The sequence below is a fragment of the Vidua macroura genome, chromosome 4 (genome assembly GCF_024509145.1).
Source record: "Vidua macroura isolate BioBank_ID:100142 chromosome 4, ASM2450914v1, whole genome shotgun sequence".
Lineage (NCBI taxonomy): Eukaryota > Metazoa > Chordata > Aves > Passeriformes > Viduidae > Vidua > Vidua macroura.
Window position 1 is genome coordinate 25,376,363 of NC_071574.1, and position 15,189 is coordinate 25,391,551.

At 43.2% G+C, this 15,189-nt stretch overlaps 1 protein-coding gene across 1 annotated transcript in view; it reads right to left on the reverse strand.

Annotated features, from left to right (window-relative positions):
* Positions 1 to 2,176: 2,176 nt before the first annotated feature.
* CXXC4 (CXXC finger protein 4) overlaps positions 2,177 to 15,189 on the reverse strand; it is a 74,156-nt gene continuing 61,143 nt past the window's right edge. Inside the window, exon 3 of the mRNA XM_053976159.1 lies at positions 2,177 to 2,726. Coding sequence (XP_053832134.1) covers positions 2,697 to 2,726 — 30 coding nt within the window. The 3' untranslated portion in view covers positions 2,177 to 2,696. The remainder of the gene's footprint in view (positions 2,727 to 15,189) is intronic.

Consider the following 15,189-nt stretch of genomic DNA (forward strand, 5'->3'; position numbering starts at 1 on the left):
CTACCACACACTTTTCAAAACATCTACCTCTCTGTAACATAATACATTTCAAATACCACATTTTTGCTCATTAATAGTAAACTATAGCATACACATTAAGCTGTTCTTGAGAATGTAAGTCTGAAGGCCTTTGACAACCCCATCCTCTGTTTCTAAGGAATGGTAGGGTATGGTAGGAATGTTTCTAAGGTGGTAGGGTACCAAAATACTAAAGAAGCATTTCTTTCCTCACATTTCACATACTATTCAATATCTTATTTGTGTTTAGGAAAAATTACTAATTCCTAATACTAACTTGCCACTTCAATTTTTGCCATTTTTTAAATCTGTTCACATTGATCTGCCAAGAAAACAGTTTAGTTTAGTTTCATTTAGCACTAAATTATTTTCATTTTTAATTCATGCTTTTCCCTCAGTAAATATTGAGGGAAACCACAGAATTGAGCCAATCACAGATTTTTGTTGCTCATAGTTTATTTAAGGAAATTGGACCTTTTTGTTGGCCAAGTCATCACTTGTGACAGCTATTAATTTCTTCATAACTGCAAAACATGTTTTGTAAAGCCACAATGCCTCTAAATCAACATACTCATCCCTTGAACTTTCCTAAGCAGATGATGAGTTTTGCTGAAGACAACAGTAATTTGGCCATTCCTCAAAATGGCAACGGATTTTTAGAACTCGACTGCACAGAGGTGAGTTGCCTTTTGAAGAATGATGGAGAAACAGGGAATTGCAGAACGACCAAGGAGGCATCCCGGGAGAGCAGCCTAGACAGATGATCCTGGAGATTCTGCCTGCAAAGTACCAAAGCACTTTTGGCAGCACAGCAAAGCCTCTGCAGCCCTACACCAACTAACCCATTTCCTTTGGGAATGCCTGGCATAGAAAAAGCGTAGGAGGGTGTGAAAGAAAACTGGCGACTGAAGTGATATCAGATGTAAAAATCATTCTTCAGGGGTCTACTAATGAATGCATCAGTATTGTCTAAAATAAAGAAAACATCCACAGCAAAGTGGGCAGCAGACTTGGCAGGGGCAGGATCCCAGGACAGCTGAGAGCGTGTGACTGTGTGTGGCCACAGCTCAAGAGGGCTTTTCAGTTTTTCCGCTTGAAACTCTGCCCCATTTCGGTTTGTTTTCTTTCTTACTTTATTCAGTGAATAATTATTCACTGAAAAGAAAGGTGTGGGAGGAAGGCTCTCAAGGAAAGATTTACTTTTAGCTAAAGAGGCTAGGCCAGCAGTTTACAAAACCAACAAAGGCCCAGGTTGCACTCTCCAGGACACTCAAACTACCATAGGCAGAGTTCCCTCATTTAATTCAGGAACTGAGTTTTGGCTTGAACATTTCCCCTGTTTATCCATATCCAAGTAAGGAATTTCTCTAGTGATGCCTGAGGGGATGGGTCCCCTTTCTGACAGGCAACAGGAAGGAGAGGCCGAAGCTGCCAAAGTCATTTTTGCCAGCCAAATTACAATGGACAGCTGATATGCTGCCATCCCAACCCCTGTGGCAAAACCTCCGAAGTGCCCTCATTCCTGCCTCCTCGACCCCATGTGAGGTGCTCCCACTCCACCGGGACTGCTGAACTCATTTAGCAGGTGTTGCCCTCATTTGCAGATCCTTGGGAAGGGCTGATAATTAGGAGGAGATTTCTAGAACAGGTTGCCACCCTTGACAGCAACATGGGAAGAACAGGTAACTGGCTTATAAGCAAAAAAGCAACAAAAATCAATTTGATATTACAAGCATTGGAAAGGCAAGAAAAAACAGAAAGTAGTATTTTAAAAGGATAATGGTTTAATAAACTCTTAGCCTTACATAGATGCATAGATAATTAAATATCAGAGGTGAGTGTTGCTAATTATCTAGGAGCTGAACTTCCCATTTGCATCTTCAGTAACAAGATTTATGTAGCTTAAACAGTGCCCACCTCTATACTTGAGATTTGTGATTGTAAGGCTTGAGCAACTATAATTAAAGAGCCTTTTTGGAACGAGTGTAGCACTGTGCAGTGCAATGTGACATTCAGAATATATCAGCGTCACTTTACACAGGAGTTCTGATTATTTTCATTTGTGTGCTTCAGCCTGTCATTTATCGCCAGTGTAGCTCATCTACCTCAAACCCTGGTGTCTCACCTAGTTCATGCAGGTTTCCCCTTTCCTATAAACCTCTGTCATTTTAATCATGTGTTTTACGTGTTTAATTCTTAAGGTAAAGACCTACTTTTATTTGCACACTAATGATTTTACTAGCCTATTGCATAATGCAAACAGTCCTAAAATAGGGCAGCTAATCAACACGAACATGAGACATGAAGACTGAGGCAGCATCATCCATTCACACAGCAATGTATGTCTGCTACAGAAGAGACTTTTATTTTTCTGCTAAATAGGATGCCAGCAGGAACTGAGACTGCTCTTTGATTCAGCGATAATGAGTGAACGTTGCACCAATGAAATTTACATTTTGCCAGTGGTATGAAAAGCACAAAATTATTCTTCTTAGTTCAGATTTAGGCTCCCCAAATAGACACTGATTTGCTGAAGTCTGAGTGCTCTGAGGCTCCTATTTTCATGAATGAAGATTTTGGCAATCTAGTAAAAGATAGCATCCAACATGAAAGGTAAAAGTAGGGCAGGTGACTACCCATCAGCATTCCTCCTGGACAATCTTCTTCTCTGAAGCACATTAACCCATCTTCCTCTTCCTGTTCCCCTCCTGCAAGTGAAATAAAATTTTCATCAGTTTTTGCCATATCTGCTTCATCTGGAAACTTTCTGAAAATATATTAGAAAACCTGTATAAGGCTCTGTACTGAGGCAGAAGCACATTTCTCTGTGCTGACACCTACCATGTCAAATTATTATCCAGGCTTCCCGCTGGCTGATGCTGCGGGAGAAGGCTGAACTTTGACTTCAGGGTAGGCAGTGAAAGGTAATTTGGTCTATGTATCAAATCTCAAGCAGGAAGAAGGCTGCAGGTCTCATATAAAGCAGACCTGTGAGGCCATGTACAATGGCTCTGGTGGTTCAGGTAGGGACTGTGAGGCAGCAGCAGTCCCACAAGGCTGGAAGTCACTGGAGGTGATGGCCTCCTGCCCTACTGTGAAGGAGCACAAAGGGGAAGTGCCTTGTTGCCACTCAGTACATTGCCCTGCTCAGGTGGACATGATGCATTAGAACTATAACAAATGAGTGTATAGAAGTGTGTGTGTGTGTGTGTGTGTGTGTGTGTGTGTGTGTGTGTGTAAAGGTCCTGACACACCAGGTTAAAACTGAAACAAGTTTACAAGGACCTAAAAAGATGTAGTCTTCCTTATTGGCTGGTTTGGTAGCATGGACAGTAGTGGTAGTTCTGATTTTTTCTGATAATACTTCTGGTCTAAAGCAGAAACACTACACAACTGACCAGTGCCTAAATGCCATTCCCTGGGCATTTCAGTGATTGTGTGTTCTATCCTGGATACAAACACTATCAGTTTATTTCTGTTAATTTCGGTAGTACCAACCCTGAGTTCATGTTTTCTGCAAAATTAACAATGCAGTCTGTATCCAAATGGACTAATTTGTATCCTGAAGACAGAAACACAACCATTGTACAACAACTATAGCTGCTGGTGCTGGTATCCTGTAACCAAGATAAAATTCCTGGCAACAGAAATCCCATATAATTCCTGAGTGCTTTAGAATGCTGCTAGGAGAGCCTCATATTGAAAGTCAGTCGTTTGCTCATGGGTGGCTTTTAGCAAACTGATAGAGATTTGCTCAGAGCCTTGTTAACTACATTGCTGTTATCCAAGCTATTTCAGGTCAGCCAGTCCATCTGAAGATGTCCTTCCCCAGTCCAGAAGATGGGGGAGGAGGTGACTACTATTTGTTGCATTGTAGTGGTTAAGAAGGAAGAATTTGAGCTGCCAGCACTACTGACTTCATAGCCTTGAATTTAAAAAAAATTACTGTCTACTTTTTTTCCTCCATAAAGGAGGCACTTAAGCTAATTTTGGTATATTTTTCCTTTTGTGTTTAATGTGAAAAAGCAGTACCCTCAATCTCCCATTAACACATTTACGAATAGTGAAAGCAAGCGCATCAGTTAACATTTGCAAGCCAAGTCTGTAACTGCAGAAGCAACAAATTACTTTTTAAATTAATGACCAAAAACAAAGTCCCCTTTCAATTCCTAACACTGGAAATGCAAAGCTTCTCCTCAGTCTTACATGGTTTCTCTACTATTGAACAACTCAACCTCCTCAGTGGTGGGTTGAGGAAAGACACTGCTCAGGGGCTCAGGTCCATGCCCTCCTGGTAGGAATGTATAGTTATTTCCTTCAAAAAGCATCTTCAAACCATATGTGGATACCAGCCTAATTCTGTTTCCCTCTCCTTCCACTCCACAACTGTTTATATCACTTGTTGCATACCACCCCCCCACCCCCACCCTGCTTTTGTTAATTTATTATACTGGGACAGCAGAACATGGCAGATGAAAATGATGGAAGCAAGATTCATTAGGATTCCATGTCCTTTGAGTGGTATGTAAAAAAATGCTATGTGAAATGTCATGAAAGAAGATTTTGAAGTTTTGACAGATGTGAGAAAAGGAGAAATGTTTGCCATTTGTCTTAATGACATTTTAGTTAATGTTTGGAGAGCCTAGGGGAAAAAAACCCAAACCAACACCAAATGACACTTCTGTAGGGAGGTGAACTATTTCCAAAACTGATTCTGGGGCTGAGAGCAGGCCCACAGAACATCAGCAGGCCTGGTTCTGGGCACAGGCTTCTAAAAGGGAACAGCAAGTGGGATAAAGTTAGTGAAAATCATAGTCCTTCATGACTTAAGCTTGACCTTTGAGTAAGAACTGGCTGGTCTATTCCTCCCCACAATACTGCAGCCCTAAGGTCTCTTTGAACACAGCCAGCAGTGCAGAGACATGCAAATATTACAGGAGCATGAGAGAATGCATTTATATGTAACTACTAACCCAGCCAAGACAATTATTGTCAGTGTTCTATCTAAACATAATGTTCCTTGATTAAAATCCAGTTCAACAGAAGTCAGACAGTATGTTGCCATCAAGCTGAAATTGTCTGAAGGGGGTTGAAATTTTGACATTATACGATAAAAAAGGATGTGTCATGGACATACCATCCATGTTTTGATTCCTGAACTTGGGACCTGAATCTATGACTTTGTGACTGTTCTAGATGCACAAATACATGGCTTCAGTGGCTGCACCTTTTGTCCCTTTCAGGCTCTAAATGCTCATTTCTCTCCACTGCAGGGAAGAACAATTCTTCACGCTTTTGACCAAACTAGCTACATTTCCCCAAACCAGGCTTTCACCTCAAGCAAATACTACTCAACTGCCCTCCAATAAATGATCTTATTCCTTAAAGCTTCAAGGCAAAACTGCCTGCTGAGCAGAAAAAAACAATGGATCCAGTGTGGTGCAAGTCATCACAGACTAGGTGAGTGACACCACACAGGGAACCCCTTCTGCAAAAGCCATCTGTCCTTACAGACTTGTGAGACAGTGAGCCCAGAATAAGCGTTTGGTTAATCTATTACCCCTTGGGTGCCAGCAGTGGTACAGCAGGGTTCAGTGTGCATGTAGGGCAAAAATCCACCCCCCCAGTCTTCTCAAAGTAATCAGAATTTTAAAAAATAATTTTGTCATAGTATTAAAGCAGGGGACACACAATGAATGTCAGTATTTACGTCATTGTCAAGAAATCCAAGTGGAATATAGTTTCAATTATGATGAGCTCACCTAGTCTTGTTCCCTTCCCAGGGAAGAGTGTGGCACCCTGTAAGAGCAGTACAGGAGGGGGTCCAGGTGATGCATGCTTCTTTTTTGCACATGCATAAAATTTTATGCAATCTCAGTTTTGTGATTCAGTATTTATGAAGTCAAACTTTCTGGTGATAAACAATGTGGTAGTGCACTAGCTCATTTATTTAAGTCAGAAATGAGAAATGCTGAAAACCTTATCTTGAAGAACTAGTTCTGGTTGGACTGTTTGCAATGAAGAATCAATTTGTTGAATTTAGTCTTTTTGCCTGCTTGTAAATTGCCCTGAAACAGATCACAACTTTCATTAATACATCCACAGTTCAAAATTATCTAAAAAGCAATGCAAACATATTCCAGACTGAGTTGCTGGTAAACTATTAATTTACTACTTCAAGTATTTGATACTAAATATTGAACTGATTTTCCTTGGGCCCATAGCTCACCTGGTTTGTCAGTTCCCTGACTGGGAGAGCACAGCTTTTTCAGGTACCATATTTACAAGAGTTAATTGCTAAGATTTTCTTTTCTGTCCTTCACTTGCCCCTATCTGCTCTTCTTTATGATCTTCAGAGCCAGAATTTCATAGCCTCTCAAAACAAAACACCATCCTCAGTTAGGACTATCAGGCCAGCCTGTGATATTGGCTAGTGACATGAGGGGAAAGAATGCCACAAATCTACCTCCTTTCTGCTTTTGTTTTGCTACAAAGTCAATACCATGTACAGCTGATACGAAGTTTACATAATTATTGCTGCATCTTTCAAGATCAGTGTATGAATAATCCACATTTTGAGGTGTTTTCTGAGTGGAATGAGAGCTGGAGTTAAGTAAGGCAAAAAATGTCATGTTGTCATGTCTACTGCTTGATTAGAAATGGGCAGCCAGCCGGTGGTGAGGCTCTCACCACGACAGAAACAAAGACCCAGTGTTTTCCTGCTCAGCTTTCTCTGCAGTGGCTGCAGTGTTAGAGATGGATCTATCCAATCTATGTGGCTGCGATGCAGAGAGCAGCTCGGCCACACTTTGTAGCAAGGACTTAAAAAAAGATTCCAAAACCCAACAGAGACTTAGTAAAAACAGGGAATATAACCAACCACAAGCCTCTAGTCACTGCCATAATGAGTGCAACTGCAAAAATAGCCAGCTGAGATGTCAGATCTGGTGTCCCAGCACTGACTGCAATATCAAAATCTTTGCTGTGGGAAACTGGGAAACACAGAGATAGGAATGGGCATGGATTTTTCCCCAGCCTCGCCTGGCTGCCCTGCTGCCCTTCTCCCCATGCCACACAAATGAGCTCATCGGTGCCATGGCCCACACATCTACCCAAACTATTTTACACCACAGCTCCTGAGCATTACAGTAACTGCTGACAGGAAGGAGCTTAAATAATATCATTTTGATCATCTGTGGACTCAGGAAAAAAATTCTGTGCTGGCTTACACAGGTTGCTGTTTTATTTGTAGCTCTGTAAGCTTTGGATTGTTATTTTGAAAGGAAGGTGGCTGCATATAAAGCCAGCTCTGCTAAGTACTGGAAGCAGGACAGGCTCTCATTTCAGGAGACGTAACGCTAGAATGTGGCTGCCACAGGAAGGATCTGGGAAGCCATCACACATGCAAAAATTTCTCTTGCAGTAAGTGTTACTAATTTCCTCACAGATCCTCCACTGGTGTTTTCAATTGAGATAAATAAAAGAGAGCCAAATATCTAGTGCTTAGTGTTTTTCTTTGCACCCTCAACACTTAGATGCATTTTATTCATTTATCATATGCAGATTGGCTATTATTATGCAAGTACTTGCATGGCAGATAAGTAAATCTAGGCCCTGTGAAAAGCAAGCCCTTTCCATTTCAAGAAGTCAGCTATCTGCCAATTCATTTTACAGTGTGCAATCTTGACTGGTTACTTTTGCTTTTCACAGCTTTCTCGTTTTTAAGAGAAGAATGTGTTATGGCGAAGTGTGTCCATTCACAGTCTGCAGCTTTACCCCAGCTTGCAGCAGCTCTTTCCAGAAAAAAATGAGAGGGGTTTCTTAGTATTCCTGCAAGAAAAGTCTACACCCTTGAAAACAGCATGAATAGGAAGGCTCTTCTCCCACATAATGTGAGTGATACCAAATTCTGTCCTTCTGTGGGTGCAGTGATGTGAAAAATAAGAAAACCTGTACTGCCTGACCCATTGGATCTGTTTTACATCTGGAGATCCAAACACAAATAAGACATGTCTGAAAATGGAAGCGTATGTGATTTGGAAGAAAGTGGAAAAAAAGACACCTTTTTTCACGTTAACACTTTTACATTTCTTAATAAATTATTCAGTGGGTTCATGGAAAACAAAGAATGGCCATGCTAAGGACCAGACTCTCCCTGCTCCTTGATGAGATGTGCAGGACAAGGAACACAAAGCAGGATGCAGGACACCTGCAGTCCCCTGGGGAGGACGAGGATATGAATATGCTGCTGGCACTGGCCAGGTACCCAGTGCTCTGCAAAGAAGTGTAGACTTGCTGTAGATGACAGGAGAGGGGTTTTCCAGTGGACACTTGGATACAACTTTAGGAAAGCCAAGCCATTCCTTGCAGACTTGTTGGCCATCTCTGAAGAGCCAAGCTGAGATTTGCGTAGCATAGGCACCACCCTCCTTCAGAGCAACCTGTTTCCCACAGAGGCCTGCTAGGTCCTCTCACCATGTTAGAAGTGGAAGAAACAGCAGCTGCTCCAGCATTTGGTGTATACCGCAGTTTAATCAGACTCTGCCTCCAAGTATTAATGGCATAAAGAGACTTATGGGCTACAAAGTACTTCAAGAGTTCATCCAGCCCATTTCCTTGATTTAAAGCTGGATTAGTTACAGTATATCATTCCTGCCAAAGCTAGATCTAATCTGTTCTTCAAGATCTTCAGCAATGGGGATTTGACAGCCTGTGAAGGCTGCAGCCTCGCCATCATTACCATTACAAAGTCTCTCTTTGACGCCTAACTCGATTCTTCCTGGCAGCGATTGAAGACCGGTGCTCCTCTCCTAGCCATCGGAGACGAGAGGGAGACGGAGATTATTCCCAGCTACCTTGCAGAGGCCTTTCATCTCTGCAGAGATTGGCTTCACACCTCCTCTCAGTCCTCATCTCTCTGGGCTAAACACAAACTCAGTCCTTTCTTGGTGGCACATTTCCTTCTCTTCATGCCTCACTCCATAAAGGTGTGTGCAAGCAAACAAGATCAGTACAGTTACAGGAATTGGGGAGAAGGCTTGTGCCTAAGTGAAACTGCTCAAGGAAATTCTGGTGTGCTATCTGGCATTTGCACAGAAAGTTGTGTAACTATTTACTGAGCAATCAGTAAACATGGTTTTTAACCATGGCAACCTCTGTACCATGCAGCCCACATTTGTAGACAGCTGCTTCAAATAAATAGGTAACAGACCTGAAATAACATCACACCAATTGCCTTAATTATTAGCCCATTGATCTTGTATCATGTGTAAATAGGGACCTTAGAAAGCACTTTTGGAAGAAGGAAACATGAATCTTAATCATCCTAGATAAAAAGAGGAACTGTAGAGAGACCAGGTTAGGAAAGGTATTACAAAAATTGCTTCCTCTCTGAAAAAGAGTGTGCCAATTACTTAGAAAATATATCTATCAATCCAAATGCACAGAAAAAAACAAAAATGTGACTGATGTGACAGAGTATGCCAGGTGCCACCTGCTGTTACAACCTGCTTTTGCTATTATGATGTGTCACACATGTGTGCCAACGGTGATGATAAATATAACATGCATATGATGCTTTAATATCCAGGTGCTCATTTTGGATAAATGACCTCTGGATCTGAATATTGTTTCAACCCACAACTGGTGACTCAGTCATGTGAATCTCAAATTCAGCACGTTACACTTGCAGTCAGTTGGAGGGCAGGTATTAGTGGATAGCAAATAGGGACAGTAGCTCCAAAATCCATGTTGAAGCCTGTTTATGAATACCCATTTAAATACACCATCTGTGAGGGCACCTCATGCATCCTGGTTGGTTCCAAACAGGAACCAAGGATGCCACCTGACATTGATTACAACTGCCTATCCTAGCCTGCTGCCCAGAAGCTCACCTTTTCAAGGCTAGATACATCAATTGGTGGTGGTGACAAGGACTACTCTACCTGTGGCAACATCTGCTCTCAAGGGACACAATGGTGCCCTGCTTCAAATTTTAAGCACCTGTGCCTTCAGCCTTAAGATTTACCGATACCTGGATTGGCAGTGTGTCACAGCAGAGCCATCTGAGCATGGAGCATCTTTAAGGATGGTTTCTGAGCTTGTATTAGCCTCATTAAAAAGCCAAGCCACTGCTGCAGTATTTTCTGTGCTGTGGCTCATGGTTAACCTACACAGACTGGTGGGGTGGTATCGAGACTTGGTTTGCTGGTCACAAAGCCCTTCCTTGCTATCTTTCTGCAGCAACTTAACAGAAGAAGCACCAAAAAAAATGGGTTGCGAGTTTGTTTTTCCAAAAATATTATTTCTGGAAATAATGTAGTGGAAAGGTAGGGCAGGACTTGTGCTCCTCACTGACTTTGGAGAGCCTCGGCTGTTGATGGCAGGCTGTGCTCAACCAAAATGCACTCACTGATACTGGCAGGAGGACAATTGCAAGTGACATCAAAAAATGCATTTTTCTTGAGATTAAGGTTCTCAAAATTCATCATTAAAAACCCTTAGCATTCATGTCTTTTTAGAAAAAAATGAAAGATTTAGGGTTTTTCATAATTAAGAAAGCTTTCAGTAGAAATATACATGAAATCAATGGGCACGCTTCATTAATTCAGATGAAACATGAACTATTCTGTACACTCCTGCAAAATGCCAGATTACCTTCATGAGAAACAAAGTAGATTCTGTCCCCAAAATTACAGGGTTTCACTCTACAGCCAGTTAGTTGGGAAACACACGGCTTTCTCCACAGCTCAGCCCAAACAATACAAGAAGCCACAAAAGCAAAATACATGTAAACTCCATTTGGCAGCTGTTTGGGGGCTTGTCCCCACAGGGCAGGTGAGAAGAGGGATGGACTTGTCATGTCCCACAGAATAGGAGTTATTATCTAAGCACACTGAGCCACGAGAGGTCAGAGCCAGTACTCAATGGCAGCAGGCACAAAGCCGGCGTGTTCACCTCGGTTTGCACAGTGCCAGGGACCTGGCCGCTGTCCCAAAAGAAAGGTGACACCACAGTCTAGGATTACAGCCTGGGACACGAGGGAGGACTTCATTGTTCCAACAGGCTCCCTCCCTGCACTCCTAACCCCGCCAGCTCCTTCAACCACCTGCGGAAATTGAGATGACCTGGCAAAGGGGCAGCATCCGCCTTGGACTCAGTGCTGAAGCATCCTACCCGAGCTGGTCTTCACAGCACTGAGCACCGCTCAGAGGGCTAGCCAGCAAATCCTTCATTATAAAATGTGTCCTTGGCTGCTTTCTCTGGTTTTTCAGTGTAGATTTCTTTCCCTTAACTATGCATGCCTGCATGCATCCACCCTCAGTGTCTTCAATTGCAGCAGCTTGCTTAAATATACTTCTACGGAACACAAGGCAAAGACAACTCACAGCGAAATCCTACCTGAGGCACCATTCACTTCACCTCAACATGTGCTCCATACTTATCATTGTTAACATAATGCCTAACAAGTCCCTTTTTGATTACATTGGCAAGAAGAGGGGGAAAAAGAGCAAAACGCCGAGTTTCTGAATAGATTATTCAGACAACAATGAAATAAAATCCAGTCTAAGTTTTCGAGTGTAAAAAGGTGCAGTGTGTGGAAGCTGAGTGCTGAACTGCAAGATTATCTCAGCAAAGTGCCCCAAAGGAATGGGGCAAGGCAGACCCAGGCAACAGAAGGACAGGGCAAAGGAGCAAGGGAGGCACACAGAGCTCTGCCTTTATTTCACTCCGCTGGTGGAAGAATTCAGGTTTTATAGTTGGCAGATCCCACTGGACCCTGCTTAGACCTAGTCAGAGGAAAACGCAAGCAAATATCACCCATATAAGAGGTTCAGGTCAGCCTTTGCCTACTGCAGACAAGTATGCACTAACAAATGCAGAAGGAAATCTGGCTCCCTCTGGACAAATTCGGACCGTGGAATAAATGTCATGCCTGGCAAATTGCTGCATGAGTGCAGAATGCATTTAACCCTTTCCAAACAGCCCCAAAAGCCATTTCAAGATCTTTTACTTTTCCTAGACTCCTCCACTGGCACATGTCTGCCTGTTGTGTTTGGCCTTGTATAAATGAAGTAGGCAACCAGAGAGGAGTAGCCCCAGACCAAGGTGCCTCCATGGCTGTAGCCCACCCAGCATCAGAGTTCCGGGGGCCATCCAGCCTCACAGCCCATCTGGGAGGCATTTCCTCTCCACAGCAGCATATGTAAAATGCAGATGATGTGTCTGAATTACAGCCATGAAGGTTTGGAGGTTTGGTCTCTCACAGTCCCAGTGACAGGCGGGTTATTTGCAGCTTCACACAATTATCCTTTCTGCTAATAATTTTCAGGCCTTCACAATAGTTTTACCACCCGCTTAAGTCTTCTCCTGTCCATCTTTCCTCCCTGTCAACAAATGGATTGTGCCTAGTTTTGCTTTTTTAAAAGTTACTTTTAAAAAGCCAGCACAGTAATTCCCTTTGAACAGCCAGACCACGTGGGCTCAAGCTTGAGAGTTTGAACAGCAGCTGTTGCAGAAAATAACCTATTCATTAGGCTTCCAAGGAGAGACGATCAAATTACTCAATGCAAATAATTTATCTAACAATTTTCTCTTTGCAGATAATCGACATGCAGAACACCTTCTCTGGGGCAAAATGAATTATTTTTATTATTATTTTTTACAAAAATTTGTTACAAGTTTTGCTGTTTCTGTACACGGTTGCTAGGAGCGTTCATTATTCGTGGGTCAGTATTTGTGCTGTGAGATTGGCATGTGCTATTGTTTCCACACTCTGCTGAGATGACCTACACTGTGAAACAGGCCTGAATAAAATTGCTGAAGCTTTGTCTTTCCTCTATAGGTAGCATTCTGAGAGGTGGATGTGGAAAAGCTGGCATGGGGAATATTGATATTGCAAGGCTGTTTCTCCCCACCAGTATGGGGCAAGAAAGGGGGGAGCACTTGGTGTTATAAATGGATCCCAAATTTAAGCCTGCTGGAGTTCTTTCTTTGGTCTGAGGCAGAAGAACATACATGTGTGTGTGTGTGTGTGTGTATATACACATATAAATAAAAGCCAGTATATGTTGGCTGTTTAGCAAGTTTACATTCCATTTTCTCTTGTCACGCTGACACAAATTATTTGCTCTTGTGTCTGGACTGCTATTTGCAAAGGGTGCAGTGACTACCCTTAGCCATTCTCATTTGATTAACTGTCTAAAAGCCAGCTCTTTGGGGGCAGGTGGGAAGTTCCTCATTGGGTGGTCCAGAGTCCGTAAATAACAGGAATTTGCTTTTTCTGCACGTGGTTGGGATCCACCAATCTCCATTTCATAGCACGCTATCAGGGCCGCTGGTGGGGGTCCATGAGGGGGGTCTTTGGTCCCCATGGTGCCACCTTCCTGCACGGGACCCCTGGTTACAGCCCTCAGCTGCCTTTAGAAAGAAAAAATGTCCCTCCATGTGATGCTGCGTGCGTGTCAGCCTGCGGCGCGATGATTGATGACACAGCTGCTTCTGCAACCCCTGCCGGAGAGCTCTAATTTAATTAATGGCTTTCGGCATGTGCGCAACATAACTCCTGCAGCACCTCCGTGCCCCGGGGGAGCGCGGGCACGTCAGGGCGGCTGCTCCTGCCACCGGCAGGGAAATCGGAGGCTGGCAAGACAGATGTGCGCACACGAGGGCCAGATGCGCTCGGGCACCTCGCGGCTTTGTGCTAACCTTCACGTAGGCAGCGGCACGTGGAGCCTGCGCTCTCTGAGCCTCCCTCAGCAGGGCAGCAGCAGCGGCCTCCCGAGCTGCCAGGCATCTGCCACCTGTCTGCCATGTCCTCGGGAAAGCCGCGAGAAGCAGGTGAGAACCGCCCCACCTGGTGCCTGCTCCGCTTTCTGCCTGCAACGCACAAGTGGAAACACCTGGACGCAGGAGCAGGTGGGAAGGAATCATTTGTTTTCCCCTCAATTGGCAGCAAGGGGAGATCTCAAAGGGTTAATGGTGTCTTCTCAGCCCAGACGTACAAAAGGAAAAAAAAAAAAAAAAAAAAGGTATGCTAAGCTTTCCTGAAGTCTGGAGAACTCAGAAGAATGTGGCAAAAGTATTTCCTAGTTGTAAAATACTGCAGGATGTCTTTTATCATCTACCATTGTGCCTTTTGTCCTTGTCAGGAGTAGGGGATGTGGGGCCAGACCACAGAACAAGAAAATAGGTTAGAGAAAAGCTGGCTAACATGACACTCCCCTGCCCCCTCAAAACTCCACCCTGGTTTAGAGTCTGAACCTGTACCCAGACCTCCCATACCTAACTCAGTCTTGCCTAAAGAGAAAGAATACTGCCAAACTCTCAACTAAATTAGAACCAGTTTTCAGGAATAGCTGCCTTGGGAGAAGGAATTGCAAGAGTTGCCTGCAGGTCCCAGCTTAGTGGGCTTTCCCCTGTCTCCCCACCTTTAGGCCCAGACACTGATGACCTTTTAAGGCCCATCACTGATGAAGGCTCAAGCGTAACCTTCAAGCTTGGTACCATCTTCACTCCTTGACATAATAAAGCTCAGTCTTCAAGAAAAAAGAGAAAAGCTGATGTCTTCCAGACCTACAGTTCTCAGTGCAAGAAAGAGCCATCAACAGAGACACTAACATGTTTTTGGTTTGCTATTGAAAAGAAGAAAGAACAAGGGCAAAGGAAAAACCTCAGAGAACTGCCATCAGCTCACAAAATGGTCCCTAGCTGAATGGGTTTGGGAAAAAGGATAAGTATTTTATTTTCTTAAGCATGCCCTGCAGCATTTGTCCATCATTTTCTTTGAGATGAGCCAGTCTCATTTAACTCCAGTATTTACTGGTAAAAATATTCCTCTATCTTGTTTTCCTGGAACATTTCAGCTTGGCTCTGCAGTCAGGCATTTCTGAAAAGCATTTGCTTCAGTTCAGCAGAATCTTCAACTTTGGACCAGATTTTAAAAATAGTAAGCTTAAACTTTTTTTTTTTTTTAAACTTTTTTTTTTAACTTTTTTTTTTTTTTAGCTTTTTTCCCCCTTTCCTTGCTGTTTCCTTTTCATTACCAAGGTACAGCTGGAAAGGAGACACAGATTCTCCTTTGTTTTGAACTTTCAGTTGGACCAAAGACTTGTGCTTCAGAAAAGCAATGCTGCTCTCCCAAAGGCCATCCTTTACTTCTGTTACGCCTCG